This window comes from Cynoglossus semilaevis, chromosome 15, assembly GCF_000523025.1.
Source record: "Cynoglossus semilaevis isolate Cse_v1.0 chromosome 15, Cse_v1.0, whole genome shotgun sequence".
NCBI classification, from domain to species: domain Eukaryota; kingdom Metazoa; phylum Chordata; class Actinopteri; order Pleuronectiformes; family Cynoglossidae; genus Cynoglossus; species Cynoglossus semilaevis.
In genome coordinates this window covers 4,592,324-4,609,382 of record NC_024321.1, presented here as the reverse complement: position 1 = coordinate 4,609,382, position 17,059 = coordinate 4,592,324, and the positions used below count along the sequence as shown (strand labels likewise).

At 42.4% G+C, this 17,059-nt stretch overlaps 1 protein-coding gene and 1 long non-coding RNA gene across 2 annotated transcripts in view; one reads left to right on the top strand and one right to left on the bottom strand.

Moving 5' to 3' along the window:
• Positions 1 to 8,575, bottom strand: part of fat4 (FAT atypical cadherin 4) — a 94,233-nt gene extending 85,658 nt beyond the window's left edge. Inside the window, exon 1 of the mRNA XM_008326593.3 lies at positions 2,771 to 8,575. Within this exon, the coding sequence (XP_008324815.1) occupies positions 2,771 to 7,873 (5,103 nt within the window). The 5' untranslated portion in view covers positions 7,874 to 8,575. The remainder of the gene's footprint in view (positions 1 to 2,770) is intronic.
• A 191-nt stretch (positions 8,576 to 8,766) lies between these two features.
• The window catches only part of LOC103390663 (uncharacterized), a 28,167-nt gene continuing 19,874 nt past the window's right edge, over positions 8,767 to 17,059 (top strand). The window contains exon 1 of the long non-coding RNA XR_522711.2: positions 8,767 to 10,468. This is a non-coding gene — a long non-coding RNA (uncharacterized LOC103390663). The remainder of the gene's footprint in view (positions 10,469 to 17,059) is intronic.

Genomic DNA, 17,059 nt, shown 5'->3' with positions numbered 1-17,059 from the left:
GAACAATGGCTTTAAGCGGAGAGGGCAAGGACTGATGTGGCACTTCAGGGCTTGCTCACAAAAATGCACTTGATCTCAGAGTTTAAGAAAACAGTGCGTCTACAGGGAGCGAACACAAGGAGGAGGCCGACAAAGAGAGAGAGAGAGAGCTCGGGAGACAAGCAACAGGGGCTGTTGGTTTGACAGAGAGATCTCCATGATGTCTTTATCACAATGTTATAATGGTTTATTTCTAGTAGGATGACTAGAGCCATGATCTCACTATTTAAACCAGGTGTCTCAAACCCGCAGCTTGAGGTCCACTTCCAGCCCATGAACTTCTCACATTTGTCCTTTGACTAGGTGTCGATGAGAGTTTAGTATATTAAAGATTATTATACATTTTTCTACACGTAGTAGATGTAGATGTCCTGAGATGTAGGCGAAAAACTTTCCGAAGTTCTCTATTGTTGTAAAATATGCTGCAATGCATTAAACTCCACTTCTACTGACTTCTATGACTGCAGTCCTGTGTGAAAGCTTATAAAAGAAGAATATGTAACAAAGGATTCAGTAAAACGTCTCTTACAATGTCTGTGTGTGAGTGTGGAGCTTTTATTAAGAATGTAACGAATCAAAACGTATAGAAAAGAGAAAACATCCTTCTAAAAAAGTATGAATGGAATTTGGATCCACCAACAATGGATGGAAGCGACGCCAAGAAAAACCTCTCCAACATCATCAATCTCCCAACAAGCCACTGAGTGGAAGGAACACAATCATTCTTAGGTAATGAGGTCATTTTTTAACAACAATCCAAAGGCCTTTTAAAGAAGCTTCATCAAATACAATAGTTTAACTTTGCAGAGTCATTTGTTGACTTGAAGAGATGAGCAACATGTGTTCAAACAGTGCTACATGAATCAGTTTAATAAACAGAGATGTTTGGAAAAAAAAAAAAAACAGGACATCACCAGAGAATCCATTTTTTCCACAGCAGGAGACCAAACTGTTTAAGATCTCCATCACAGATAAAATATGCCCTGCCAAATTCCCTGTGTCCCAGTGTTTCCAAAACACATGGAGCACGCAGAAGGTACTAACACACCAGCTCCCTCTTATGAATCCAATCAATGGCTTGAATGGGAAATGGAGAATGTGAAAGGGTCACAACTCTAGGGATGGAAATAATCCTCCTAGTTGCTACTGGGTATATGGTATATAAACAATGGAGTGGAAAAACATTAGTCTAAGTCTGAAGGTTTACGCTATTGCACCACAACACGCTTTGCCTTTCCTGTCACAAAAGCAGAAACCTGCAGTACACATAAAGCATGTTCAAAAAAATAATAAAGCAATTAAAGGTCATTCTGTCCATGTCAATGAAACACTGCACCACTTTTCAGATCTCACGCTCCTCAAAGCAGAAAGACTGACTGCCTGGCCAGGTGGAATGGTAAAGCCATCTCTCCAAGGGGTGATAAAAGTTCAGACTTAGCACGAAAACTAATCTGGAGACCCACATTTGGAAAATGGAGCCTCAAAGCTCCATATTCTCTCATTAAGGCCCAACAGTAGAGACCACAGGAAAGCAGATTGCCATCTTTGCTGCAGGCAAAAAAAGGAACATTTGATATTCCCATTTGGCCTGAGCAGACCTTTGAGTTAGCTTAGCTAACACGATTTCGCCAAGTGATTCTTGATTTTAATAATACTGGAGTTTGTCGCAGATCCCTGCATTAGGTATTATTTACAATGTGTACAAAGGTTGAGGAAGGTTCATCTATAGCTAGCAAACAGAATCTTCATCATCAATACTGTGTCACTCAATCATTTTAAAACAACTACAAAAGTCTAAGAACAGAAAAATAAATGAATTGCAAATCAATTTTGTGTTTGCGCTCCATGCATTGCATTAAGTCTATGTTTTATCAGCCTTGCACAAGTGTTTTTTCGAACAACATTTTAACATAATGTACAAAGTTCAATTTTATTATGAAAAAAGAAAACGAAAAGAGGAACATGGTACAATGTAGTCTTAATAGACTGATAAGGTTTCACTCCCTTTGCCTTCGGCTTCTTTTCACTAAGTCTTAAGGGGTCATCCAATTTTAATGGTCACTTGTTGCCTGTGGAGAGGTTTTTAGTGTTATGAAGGTGCCCCAAGACCACCCTAGTGCCAAAACAGCCCCAGGGTCAATGGCTCAAAGTAACCCAGGCCTTGACGATGCATATGTGAACTGGAAGACAATATGATTTACTCTTTTCATTTTTTTTTAACTGAAACCACGCTGAGCAAACCATCGTGGGCTTTGAAAGTGAAACAGGAGACTTGAGTGGTTTATGTCTACACTGGAGGAATAAAATGAGTTCTTTTTGTTAGAAATGTTCTCTTCATATTCTCTGATAAGAGTAATTCTAGTCATGAGAGCTCAAGAACAGCTTGTGCAGCAGACACGCAACCCTCATTTTCTCCGTTCTCAGACCACTCAAATATAAAAGAAAGAAAAATTTAAGATGAATGTATCTGGAAATGGGAACAATAAAGTCCAAAAGAACAGGCCCAAAGAAAATAATTACTTAATGTACTGCAGATTTGTGCATAAGACACATTTGAATAATGAGAAACCACATGTAATAGGTGTTTCCTATCATTTTGGACTTGACTTCATTACAAATATTTATTTGTAAATGTCTCCTGCGGATGACAGTGACTGTAATAGGTAAAATATTGCAAAACATGTGGTTTGCCAGTAGCTGTGGAGCATAGAAAATTTAATAGAAGACTTACCTCAGCACGTTGAGTTCTAGGTAGATTGACGTCAGTCTCAATGGCGTACACATCCACCAGGTACAGATCAGAACCCTTCTCTCTGTCCAACTCTGCTGCGGTCTGTATCACTCCAGTGTTGCGGCCAATGGTGAACAGGCGACCCACAGCTTTTCCCCCACTGCGCACTGCCACAATGAAATACTCCACTTTGGTCGCTGAGCCCCGTGGACTTGACGCATCAAGGGAGATGACATTGGTGCCAGGTGGCTGGCCTTCCTTTAAGATGGTGATGTACTTGGGCTGGGAGAAAACAGGGCCGTCCATGCCTTGGAGGATGATAGTCAGCTCAGTCCTGGACATCCTGCGGTTGGTGCCGTGGTCAGTGGCTGATACGGCGAGTGTGTACATGAGTCGAGATGGAACCAGCTGGGAAGCCAGACGAATGTCCCCGCTGTACCTGTCCATGATGAAGGTGTCTGAATCTCCTTCTACAAGCTCATACTCCACTTCACCATTTGCCCCGTCATCAGGGTCAACTGCCACCACTGTTGTCAGAATGGAGCCGATAACAATGTTGGGCTCAGCCACGAGGGCGTTCTGTGATACAAAAGTCGGAACATTGTCATTCAGGTCTGTTACCCATATTGTGACGTTTTTCAAGGCAAAGCGGCGGAATTCTACTGGAAACGCCTGGTCTGTGGCTTTGACTGTCAGCTCAAACAGATTAGAGAACTCCCTGTCAATTTCTCTGTTGGTGTAAATGAGTCCACTGCCCGAGTCAATGTTAAAGTGGTTTCCTCTGGGAATCTGCTGGACAATGGAATACTCCAGCTGCCCATTAATGTCCGCATCTGTGTCATGAGCTGTAATGATCATGACCGAGGATGAAAGTGGAAGATTCTCAGGAATGGATTTGAAAATGTCACCAGGAGTAAATATGGGAGGATTGTCATTGAAATCCCTGACTTGGATCACCACAGGGATGGAGGATGAGCGAGGAGGCCTCCCGTTATCTTTGGCCGTAATGTTAAGTTTGTAAAATGACTGTGTTTCAAAGTCCAGCTTTTTGACCAGAAAGATGCTGCCAGTGTTAGGGCTGATGCTGAAAGTGCCATGGTTGTTCGTAGCTGTGATGCTGTAGATAATGTCTGCATTCTGACCGGAGTCTGCATCAGTAGCTGTCACAGAGGCCACCAACTCTCCTATCCTCATGTTCTCCAAGACATCCACAGACAGGGAAGATTTAGGGAAGGATGGGGAATTATCATTCTCATCCAGGACACTGATACTGAGCATACATGAGGAGGACAAGGGCACGTCTCCAGCATCAACAGCTAAGATTTTCAGAGAATAGGAGAATGTAGATTCATAGTCCAGCTTTCCTACTAATGTAACCTGTCCAGAGCTGCTGTCAATGGTAAACTGCTCCTCCTCATTGCCCTCAGTGATGCGATAACGCACCAGTCCATTATTATTCTCATCCACATCAGAAGCTGAGACTCTCAGCAACTGTGTCATGTTTTGAGCCGACTCTGAGATGGAGGCCTGGTAAATGTCTTTGGTGAATTTAGGCGTGTTGTCATTGATGTCTTGAATGTAAACCTGCACTTTAGCCTGGTCTCTGAGGGGCTTGGGGAGACCCTGGTCTGATGAAATGACCACAAAGCTGAACACAGCGGCGCCTCTCTGTCTCATGAGAGACTCACGATCCAGCTGCAGTGTGCTGGTCAACTCTCCTGTGACGGCATTCAGCTCAAAATTGGGCTGCGGGTTCTCAAAGGTATATCTGACATCACTGTTTGGTCCAAAGTCCTTATCCTCTGCACAAACCCGACCAACCAGTGACCCCCTTTTCTGCTCTTCCTCAAAATGAAACACATAATTTGTGCTGTTAAAGAGAGGGCGGTTGTCATTTACATCATCAAGAATCACGCTGACATTGACGGTGGCACTTAACGGTTCCACAGCTCTGTCCTTGGCCAAGATTACTAAGTTATATCTGTCCTGCATCTCTCTGTCCAGCTCTGCTTTGATATACAGATGGCCGTCAGGGAAAATGCCAAACACGTCACCAGTGTTGCCACCAACGATGTTGTAGATAATCTCTCCATTGAAACCAGAGTCTTTGTCGGTGGCCTCCACTTTAAAAAAGCGGCTGTTGACAGGCTCAGACTCCAGGATTATGACTTCATATGATAGCTGGTCAAAGACTGGTGAGTTGTCATTCACGTCATAAACACTGATGATAAGGATAAGGCTGGAGGTGTGCTGTGGGACCCCCATGTCTGAGGCCATGACCTCCACCTCATAAGAGCTAGTGGTGACCTCTAGTGGGCTGGTCAGTGTGATGAGACCATGTTTCTCATGAATATGAAACAGACCTCTGGGGTTTTGTTTGAGGCTGTAGACCACCACACCATTCGGTCCCTCGTCAGGATCTGCAGCTTTGGCCTGGAATATGACATGACCTGTGCTCCAGTTCTCCACTGCACTCACATGCTCCACAGCATGGATAAAATGAGGGGCATTATCATTTAAGTCCTTCACTGTCACATTAACAAATGCCTCTCCAGTGATCTCTCCAGCTCTGGCCACTACTTTCAGCTGATAAAAACCTTGTTCTTCTCTGTCTACCTGACTGGACGCTGTGATCTGACCTGCACTGTTAACAGCAAAAATTCCCCTTTGGTCACCAGAGGTGATCAGATATGAAATGTTTGTGTTTAAATCCACCGTGGTGGCTGACACTGTCCCTATCACTGTGCCAATGCCAACATTTTCAAACATGACAAAGCTGTAGATGTTTTGACCAAATACTGGAGGGTTGTCCTGTGTGTCTATGACAGTAACAGTCACAATGGCCTGAGTGTCTGAACGCAGACCAGTACCATCTGCTGCTGTCACCTGCAGCTGGTAAGCAGTCTTTTCCTCCCTATCCAGAGGCACCAGAGTGGTAATTTTCCCTGTGTTGCTATTAATGCGGAATTTGGAAGCATCTCCAGCTGTAATTATATATCTGACTGTGCCATTTCGACCTAAATCGGGATCTGTGGCTGAAACTGTGGTCACATAAGAGCCTGAAGGCTCATTTTCTTTTACATTGGCAAAATACTGCACAGGGTAGAAAACTGGCCTATTGTCATTGATATCTCTCAGAGTGATGTTGACTTTTCCTAAAGAGTGTAAAGGGGGGGTGCCTGCATCTGCTGCCTGGATGTGGAGTAAGTAGGAGCCCTGATCCTCCCTGTCTAACTCCACGGCTGTGCTTAATCGCCCTGACACTGCATCCAGGCGAAACAGCTCCTGGACATTGGCTGGAGTCTCTGCATCAAAAGTGAACCGGACAGTTCCATTGGCCCCTCGGTCATCATCTGAGGCAGACAGCACCACCAGCTCAGTGCCAGCAGGAGCATGCTCCGGCAGAGAAACATGATATGTGCTCTGAGTAAATGTGGGCACTTGGTCATTCACATCAGTGATGTTGATTATCAATTTAGTGTAGGAAATCTTGGGCTGCAGCCCCTGGTCTTTGGCACTAATGTTGAGCACAATTTCAGACGCTATTTCCCTATCCAGCAAAGCTGCACTGGTAACCAGACCACTGTTTTCACTGATGGAAAACCAGCCCAAAGCATTTCCAGACACCAGGGAGTAGCGCAGGTTGGCATTCTGCCCGGAGTCACCATCTGTTGCAGAAACCCCTTTAATGTAGCTGCCTTTTGGTATGTCTTCACTGATATCTACTCTGTACAGTGTTTCCTGAAATATAGGAGGGTGGTCATTTATATCGTTCACAAAAATAACCAAACTGGCAAAGGACGAGCGTGCCATAGGTTTGCCATTGTCTGACACTGACACAGTGAGGTTGTACGAGGAAATTCTCTCCCTGTCTAACACACTAGCTACTTTGATCAGACTCAAATTGGGCACTGGGGATGTGTGCACTTCAAAGTGCCTCTGCTCGTTGCCTCCTAAGATAGAAACAGATATGTTGCCATTAGCAGTGCCGGAGTCTGAGTCTGAGACGGTGAGCAGAGCCACAACTGTACCTATTTGAGCATTTTCATCAACTGAGGCAAACTTAGAAGTTGTGGGAAAATATCTAAATTTGACCACCGGGTCGTTGTCATTTACATCTAGAAGTTTAATTGTGGCTTCTGTTCTGCCTGACAAAGAGGGCATCCCGTTATCTACTGCATGAATAGTCAGTGAATACTCTTTTTTAGTCTCATAATCCAAAACTTCTTTTATAGTGATAATACCCACTTTGGGGTCTATTTGGAAAGGTGTGCCCTCATCTAAAAAGTACCTGATTTCAGCATTGGCTCCCTCGTCCTGATCTGATGCTGTGACCTGCAGGACACTGGACCCTACTGCTGTATCCTCAAAAACACTGGTATGATATTGCTCTTGTTCAAACAGAGGGGGGTTGTCATTTATGTCCTGAATAGTCACATTTACTTGCAGGTAGCCAAACTTTTTGGGGTCTCCCTTGTCCTCCACTTCAATCAGCAGCTGGTAGAAAGGAGTGAACTCTCTGTCCAAGCCTCCAGTGGAGACGAGGTGCAGGAACGCGCCCTCTCCACTTGGATTGACTGTAATATCCAGGCGAAATTTCCTCCGCTCGTTGCCTTTTACTATTCTGTACGTGGTGTGATCAACTCCGTTACTTCCAATGTCTGCGTCAGTGGCAGTGTCCAGGATCACCTGCCGGCCGCTGCTCGCGTCCTCCTTAAAGGAAACGACAATGGAGGCGTCTGGAAACACCGGTGAGTTGTCATTAATATCCAAAACTACGATCCGCACTTCTGTGGGATAGGTGGGTTGACTGGACAGCACCACTACATTGATGACATCACTTGTCAGGACCTCCCTGTCAATCACCGAGGAGGTGAAAATGACACCTGTGGTGCCATTGATGGCAAAAAGTTTGTGGTGCTCGCTGAAGCGGTACGTGAAGCTGGGCTTGGTCTCTATGGTGCCCACATAGGTGCCCACGGGCTGTTCCTCCAATACACGAAACTCTTGGCGGATTTGGCTGGATGCGGAGTACCGCGATAAAGTCCAAAGCATCAGCAGAATGAAGTGAAACCGGCCCAAACTCCTACCTGTGTGCGCCATGGTCAGTGAGCCAGTCCTCCTTTCTCAGACAGAGTCCATGCCGGATGATGCATCAACTTTTCTGAGCTCGTTTAGTCCGAAAAGGTCACTCCAGCATTGTGCAAAAGTAAGATTAAAATAAAACAAAAACGCAACAACAGTTCTTTCCACGCTCTTTCCGTCTGCAACTTGTCCAGTGAAGTGTTTTTCTCTCCTCTCTGCTGCAGAGAGGAGAGCACTCTTCCAGTGCGACTTAATCCTCTGAATGGAGAGAATGAATCCTGCAGATGAGGAAAAAAGTTTCACTTCAACTTCTCCAATTACAGCATTATTTTCGGTAAGGAATCAAACGATCCCTAAAAAGGCAAAGACGACAGAAGATCCTCCGGCTCCTCTGAGCTCCGTGAAAACAAAAGTTTATCCAAAGTTAGAGCGCAGACGGCCAGTGTGTGTGTGCAGACGGCTGAGCCCACGCAACGTCCCGTGGAATAACGGTACAGGCGCTTCAGTCATATTGTGTTCAGGAGTCCAACAGTAAGTTAGGACAAAGCAGGAGTTCCACAAACTCCCTCCCATCACTGATCTCATTGGATGGCGGTGCGCTTTTGCCCGCCCTGCCTCAGCCTCTTACCCCCTCTGTGTGCAGCAATCCGGCTGCTGTCTGGGCTCCTGGATAAGGACGTCAATCTAAAGAGGCAGGAAACTTAGCACCTAATGACGACTTAGAAAGAAAATATATGTAGTAATGGAGAAAAAAAATCTGACATCTTCAGGGTATTGAATGTCATTTTTATCGCAAAATATTACCTACATATGAAGTCATATAAAAAAAATGTTTTTAAAGTTGCTTTAAAAGTAATTCATTTAAAATTTTAACTTTAATTAAATTACTCCAATCTGTTCATGTTCTAAACTTCATATTTAAGTTTCAAGTACAATGCTGTCAATATTATAACTACATAAATCTCAAATAATTTGTTTCTATTCATGGGTCATCAGTTCCATCTAGCGGTGAATTAATAGCAACGCAACACGTGGTGGATGACTGTAGTTGTCAAGTATCCTTCCTTTGAAGAGAGAATGTAGTCAATTATTTCTTTGAATTGAATTTTTTTGGGGTTCATTTTAAAGAGGATCTGTTTTTTCTCTGGCTTTCTTCGGTTCTATTGAAGCTTCAGTCGTCTTCGTTTTCACATTGGTGCTCTCAGACTTAAATGCTTTGCATTATGAATAGTATTTTGAGTACTACCTATAGTAGCACTATAGTGGTACCATATAGTTTCACTGACTTTAGGTGGCCTGTTATTACAAGTGAACAAGGTCACAGTGAAGGTCAAAACAGTGATGGGGAAACCTTTGTTCTCAAAATACCAGGCTAAGGAAACCACTAACTACTAAAAGTAGCGTGTTAGGAACACCATGTTCAGGTGGTTCATTTAACCATATCCACGGTAATCACAGGGAGAGGGGATGTCACTGGTACTCGCAGATGTTTGGACCTCTCCCTCCAGTCCTTATGGACCAGGGGATTCTGACCATGAGGGATGTAGGGAGACTCTTAAACCAGGTTTACAAAGTTTTTATAAAAAGTCAGAGTGGACTCTCAGTCACCCTGCTTATTGTTTCTGAAGGAAGCTGAATATTTACATCTGGACTTACCTTCAACATACAATGTTTTTTTTTCTTGACAGCCCAGATTGACCAAATACGAAAACAGCTGTGTCAACTTTTCAAGCAAGTACTAGATACGACTTTATGAAAGTGTTGTGTTTAATAGTGAAACAAACCAAAGGCAAATTCCAGTTCTTGCAATATCAATAAACCGATCCATGTATGAAAGGGACCGAATGATTGTACTTGGTTGAGGAGCTTTGATGTAGAGGGTCTTGCCTGAGAATTGAACCTGCAACTGTCTGGTTGAAAGACAAACCCTGTGCCCACAGTCCATGATTAAAAGACTTTTTGATACTGATTCCACTTGAATGTTGTAACTGCTTAAAGAAAAGAGTTTGGATTTTCCAGGGAAAAAAAAGAAAAAGAAAAACACAACTAGATATTCCATTTGAACCAGATGAAATATCATTCCATGCCAACGCAGAGGTTTCTGGGATGGCATCATATCATCTCATCAAATCCATAACACATTTTCCCAGTCGTGACAGCTGCTTTTGATTTTAGGTAGTGGAGAGCTGTTCTCACAGTGTCCTCCCTGGTATTTGAAAACATCCTTATGTAATGTTAAAACCCATTTCACAGTTATTTTCACTTTGTTTCTCCTATCGCGGTAGTTGCGCTCCAAGACCCACCGCGAAAAGGGAAAATCCGCAAGGAAGGACCGAGATGGTTTTTATATTATTTCCGTATATATTTACACTCCACGAACCTCCACCACACTGTTATCAACCCTCTCTAGATTGTTTCACCCATCCCCACACAGTAGAGTTGTATTATGGAAATGTTAGACATGCATATTACGTAAATAAATTAAATACAACACCCGGCGGAGGTTTTCGCTAAGCCGCAGGAGAGACAGCACGGCGACGTAGTAGCAACACAGTCCAGGCCGCAGGTGTGCGCAATTGGAGTAATCAAGCCGGGACCAAGGAGAGTGAACAGGTAAGTGCATACTGGCCAAGGCGGACGGAGCGTATATGTTTTAGGTTAGAAAATGTTTTTTATGAGATTATTTTTCATATTCTGTGCTTCTGTGATACATACAACTGATTTTCAGGGAACAAACACCTAGGGGCCGTACACTCAGTTTAAATGAAATCCGTTGGGCATCCAGTTGATAACCACTGTTGTAGAGTAATAATTAACACAAAGCAGTTGGGATGTGCATTATCAGTTAAATTTCCATTTGTTAATTCATAAAGTTAAAAAGCCAGGGTCGAAGAATTTAACTGCAGAGGGACAAACGGTTGTGAATTCTGTTCTATTAATCTGGGAAGTTAAACCTACCATTGACCTCACGTTGCTGCATTTCATCTATCTGTTTGAAATGACATTTAGGAGGATAATTACAACCTTGCTGTTTTTTTCTTTTCTTTTCTTTTTCTAGGAGACATAAACGTTCATTCAGGTTCAGTATTTGACAATTTGTGGCTTCTGTAATCAGGCCTCTGGCTGACTGGATGTTAAATAGGACATGAATCATGTCACATGATTCAAATCCAGTAATTGAATTACAGACAAGGGTTGAGCTGATGCTGTAGCAGCTCAGTCTGTTTACGCACACACACAGAGTTGATGTTTTGGTAGCATCAAAGTGAATTACTTTCACAGGAGATGTTCGACTAATCAGATTACAGCCAATCAGCCGCAAGCTCTCAGGATGCTTTTCATACATGAATATGTGATTATGTTTCAGCTAATATCCCCATGCTGAGTGATACTTTCTTCAGTTGTCAAAGGTCTGGGTATCCATGATGTGGTAGTACATCTGTGTAGACACATGCCATTTAATAAAGATGCAACGATTCTTAAGGCTGAAGTTGAACACGTGTTTCTTCAAGATTAGTAGAAATGCTGTTTTAACTGTTCTGTCCTATAGAGGTCGCAAGAACATAACCACCTATATTTTTGCTCATGTTTTATTCTTGATGCCCTAACTGGCATTTTTGACATGATTCTGGTACTACAGCAGACATGTTTTGTTTTGACATGTACTGACCTGTGGTATTTCTTGGAAATGGAGGCCCAGGAAATTTGTGTGTAAGAAAGTGAGAGCAGGAACAGACATACAACACAATAAGTACAGTTACACAAGCTGCTTCAACAGTTCAAACAGTAACATTATAGATTAAACTAATCTTTTATCTTAGATGTAAAAGTACTTAGATTACCGCCTACTCTGCCCAACTCTGCTTAAGAATATTTTTTACTTAAATTTAAATCTGTAGTATTACTACAGTAATTCAAACGTCATTCACTGCACTGTTGTCATTATTTAAATGCCCTAAATTTGCTCTTGGAGAATTGCTGTTGGTAAAATAATAACTAATAATAACTATTTTGGTATAGAATGTTTCAGACTTTCACCTACTTACCTTTACTTCTCAACAGTGGCCCGAGTGGTCAGATCAATAACTGTCACCAAAGTGGTCCTTGCTCACCACAGTAGGTCAGCTTTAAATCCTGTACCAGCTGTTGGTTTTTTCAAACCCCACTTGTCAGCAGGTTTAACTCTGGACGTAATTGTTTTCCCAAGACGTGTTGTTATTCCTGAAGTTGTGTAAAACATTTAAGCGAAATCAGCCGACGATGACAATCCAGGAAAATGTAATATGATTATCTACTGCTCTCAGGTCAGTTAAACATACGGTATGAGGAGAGAGACCTGGGAAACAGCAGTGAAATCCCCTCAATCAGATTACCTCAGACCATCAAAGTGGCTGCTTACTCGGCTCTGGACTTGGCTCGGTGCACGAACAGTGCCTACTCTCATAAAAATCCATCAACATATTGTAAAGTCAAAGAGGGCCCATAAATATCAAATGCAGGATTCGGTGAGAAGGTAAAGGGCTGCCGTAATCCGAAACAGCCATTCATGCTCCATGTTCTATCTCCTGCTAAGTGCTGGGAAATTGGCTCTGACTTGGATGATGTTAAAAAAGGAGAGAATCAAGTCTGAACATGAGTGAAATTAAATATGAAGACTGATAATACGGTTCCAATTGCATCTTTTTTGTTCTGTGCCACCTCAGCAGTTTCTCATTTGAATGCTGCTGAAGGCAGAAGATAGAAAACAGTTTTAAAGGGGAAAGGTTTTTGTTTTTTGAGGAAAAACTCATTGCATTAAGTGCCTAGCTAAGCTGCAGCTGTTTAGTGGCATGGGATTTTGTAAGTAAGTCAGCCACACCAAACTGATTGATTGTTAGCCTTTGGGAAGTGAGAGCCAGCCTTGTTTCTAATAAAGAACATGTCAAGCATTAGCGCTGACGTTGCACCGATTTCATGCATTTCTGTATTTGTTTAACACATTTTGGGCATTAAATCGTCGTCCCGCAGCACTTTTCCCACTGACCTCTTGTTGCCGAGACTAATGTGAGGCCCCACTGTTCCCCTCAGAAACCTCGCTTTTCGTTAGTTTCACCCTCCATCATCTGAGGAAGTCTAAGCGTGAGGAAATAAGGATCAGTCAGCAGAGTCCGCTGTTGGGTTGCAGTAGACGAGTGTTTTGCTAGGTATCATTTGCATCGACCTTTGCCAAACAAACCAAACAGTTTTACACTTTTGGGGCCTGAATACTGCAGCCCACGATGAAATGTAGAATGGCAGTACTGAAAATCTACAGGATGAAAAGTACACGGAGTGAGTCAGAAGCAGGAAAGGGTGGGATGATGATGAAATGTGATGGAGCGGTTTAGCCATATCCTGTCGGGTTAACTCGCACATAAAGCTGCCAGAAGTGTATGAATTAGTGTCTGGCCCAGTGACAATTTTGAGTTTAATCTCTTTATATTTGCTGACAGTTGAGGCAAATAAACGCCCTGTGTTGTCAGAGGTGTGTGAGGCTTCCTTTGCCAGTTTTAGGTGGAGCATCTGGAGAGAAAAAGGCCAGCTCCATTCATCATCTTGATCTGCAGTCGTTTGATGATGTCAATTATAGCCTAGCTTTTTACATCTATTTTTTGGGGGGAAATATAAAATCTGTAGGAGTAAATTCATCAAGTATTGATGGGGACCTGCTTAAAAGTTGTGTGAATTTGCATGAAATTTTCTGTATTTCCTGCAGGTGGTGCGTGAACCTTAGCATAAATATCCTGGTCAATGAGTTAAATGCACTAATAAAATAACATTGTGCTATAGAGAGCAGCCTATCTAACTTGTTGATAACGTAGTTTTCAAATTGAAAAGTAGAGAACGTAGCTCTGAATACGTGTTAATATTTTTTTCTTCTTCTGTCTTTATCTGTGTACTGCATTCAGAGGAAACTGCAAAATCACGGAGCAATTACAGGTATTTTGTATACAGTTTATTGGTTCTGAACCTGGCCATCTGTTGTACTGGTTAAAGAATCCACTGTACCTGGTGTAGCAATATTTAAAGCAATAAGTCTGAAGTGCTTTAGTGTCAGGAAAACACTTGTTGGACAATTTGCCCACACATGATATTTATTGGGATGTAATAGGGAAATTACAAAAAGAGAAAACAACAATTTGAGTTTAATGATTTTGGTCTGGATATTGCAGCAAAATATGAAAAAAAAACCAACCCCAGCATATTTCGATTAATTCATACATTTTTGCCCAAATGGCATATGAATTGTATTTAAGGCAGATTTGCAACAACTGAAGTTGACTTGTACCATAAAATATCAAGTTATTATATGCACTTATAATAAATATTGGCTCAATCCAAAATAATATACAGCCCCTGCCATTCTACACCCTACCAGCAGGTGTCAGTGTTGAATTATTAAAGTGCACAGATCTTTCATAAGCGCTCAAACCAGAGCCGTGGAGGACACTAAAGAGATTATTTCCAGTTCTGTATTGTTCTCACCTCACGACACGTGTCTGTTAATAAGTCTCGATGGAAAATAATGAAAAAAAAATAAATACAATTTTAACGTTTTGAGTGTGTGTGTGTGTGTGAGAACAGCCTGTTCTTCCTCCTCATCCCATGAAGCCAATCAGGGACGATGCTCTGTTGCACCTTCGGCACAGAGGCTATAACTCTTTAATTAATAAACGGTGTGATTAATGAGTCAGTAATGAAATGGAAACGTGTCGTAGCAACAGTTACTCTTGTCAATTAGTGATGTGTGTTCAGCGGCTGAGACTCTGCTGTTCAGGTTAACTGGTTGTTCCTAGGCGCAGGAATGTGCTGATATGAAGATGTTGTTTGATGAACATCAATGCCTAATTATTATTGAATTTCATTAAAGATGATTAGACTTTAATTATGTTTAAGTTTTCTGGAAACATTAGCGTTTTCTTTTCTTGTTGAAGGCATTAAGATGCACTGGAAGTTTTACTGATCCCATTGCAGGTTACACAGAGAGGAGCAGTCTAAAGTAATGAAAGTCATTTCCATAACAATTCGACCTTTACAGGATCGAGATGGAGATGGTGTTGCAGAGCAGCATCTGTTTTACCCTCTCGTCACAAATTGCTCTGCTCATGAAGTCCTGATCTCGAATGAAGATAAGAAAATGAAGAAGACTGCGACCTTTCTATTCGTCTGAAATGAATATGGCTGCACGCTGAGGGTGCAAAGGAGCGAGGAGGACAGTGAAGAATAGCACTGAGAGTAGTGGGAGCGTGAATCAAACCGCCTATCCCATTTCACACACTGTGTTTTTTCGGATGGCCTTTGAAACTGCAGCACCGAGGCTCCGGAGTTGGACAGAGTAGCCACCTGAGGTGTGAAGATCTATGATCTCAAGACTACTGCAGAATCAGAGGTGCTACGCTGGGACCCCTGGAGATAGGATAGCTCAGCACAAACTCTCTGTGATCTCTTTCAGGCCTTTCAAACTGATACAAAAAAGTCGATTGTGAATACAAGGAAAGAGAGAGAGACTTGGAAAAGTTGCTCATTGTCTTGTTTTTTGCAAGTGGTTTTGAAATATTACCTAGAACCATGGGAAACAATATTACAATATTAACACCAGTATTGGTTTAAAAGTTACGACAGTCATAGGTTTAATCTGAAACTGCTACAGTTATGGATTCACCATGTCATTATGATGTAGATAAGAACTTAGATCATATGACTACAGCGCCATCTTTTTTTGTTAATGCTCTGATAATTGTATTGTTATATAGGTATTGTTGATTCAGGACAGACTGCTTGAACCCAGTAGACTGTTGGACTCAACTAAAAAAACTTTACTTAATGCAATCATAGTTGTACAGTACTGTTATTCTAAGACATGATTTACTTCAAATTAAAACAGCGTGTATTCATCTTGTACAGTGGGTGTAGAAACTAGTAAATGAAAGGGAAGCTGCCGTGTAGCTGTAAAGTCCTGGAGAGCCGTTCCTTCTCTCAGGCGCTGAAGGAGGTACCTACATACCATAAAACAACTCCCATACCACAAATAAAGCTAATGGCTTGGCAGAAGCAGGGATGAAGACATTATGTACCTGATCAGTAGGGGGGTCGTTCTGTGAAGCCGTAAAAAATATTCAACTTGCAGGAGATTGTTCTGTAACAAGGGTCCTTGATGCTGGTTTACAACACCGTCTGATGGTAGATCAGAAGACCTCAAAGGGTCAGACCGATACCGTGGGGTTAAGTGGCTGAAATCCCCGCCCGTGCTCAGGTGATACACTTGAGTCTGACCAGATTTCATCTCCAGTTGGACTCTGATTTAATTTTTTCTCCCCGTTGTTTCCCCCCCCCCCCTACTGCTCTGTGCAGAGGGAAAGATCAATACACCTCTCCTTGGTATCAGATAATACAGTGTTTTCTCCAGGCTGTTAATGGTTTCACCTAATGGTACAGCAACTGTTTCTTCTATTGTTCCGAGACAGGACCTAATGACTGAGGCGTCGTTGTTAATGTTTATGTGAGGATTATTACGGTAATGGCTGTGTAACAAACTGTTCCTGCTGTTGCATCGGGAAAATATGTCCCACTGTAATTTTTACTCACTGCATTTACAGTTAGGGTCATAAAAGCTTCACAACAATAACAATCCTGCATACCAATACTGTATAACATGATTAGGGATCATTCAACATCTGTGATGACTGTGGTTCCCTGGGAATATTTGTGTTTCACTGAAGGCAGTGAAGGGAGAGAGAATGAGAATGTAAATATTAGCATTGGGTTGGACTTCACTGTGCCGAGAGTGTGAGGAGTGTTCAGATTCATGGCAACCTTCTGATCACAAGCGTAGTCTTCTGCGTTACCAAATACGAAACATAAAGGTAGGGAGGTTGACTTGTTGACCAAAGCACTAGGTGTGACGAGCGGGAGTAAAAGAGGCGAGCAGAGGACAGGACACAGGTGAGCATATAAACTGATTACCCAGAGAGAGACAGACCTGACACTTTGGTCTTTCAGCTGGGACACAAGTAAAACTGAACAATACTGTAAGGCTAATTCTAAACCACCTAAAGCTCTGTGTTCAAGGCCAGTGTTTCTTATAATGTTGATCATTACCCAGTGAAAGGCGCAGATATGAATACAGCAGAGGATCATAATACACAAAAATGTCCGTGTAAATGGTAAAACCTCTAGAGATCCAAT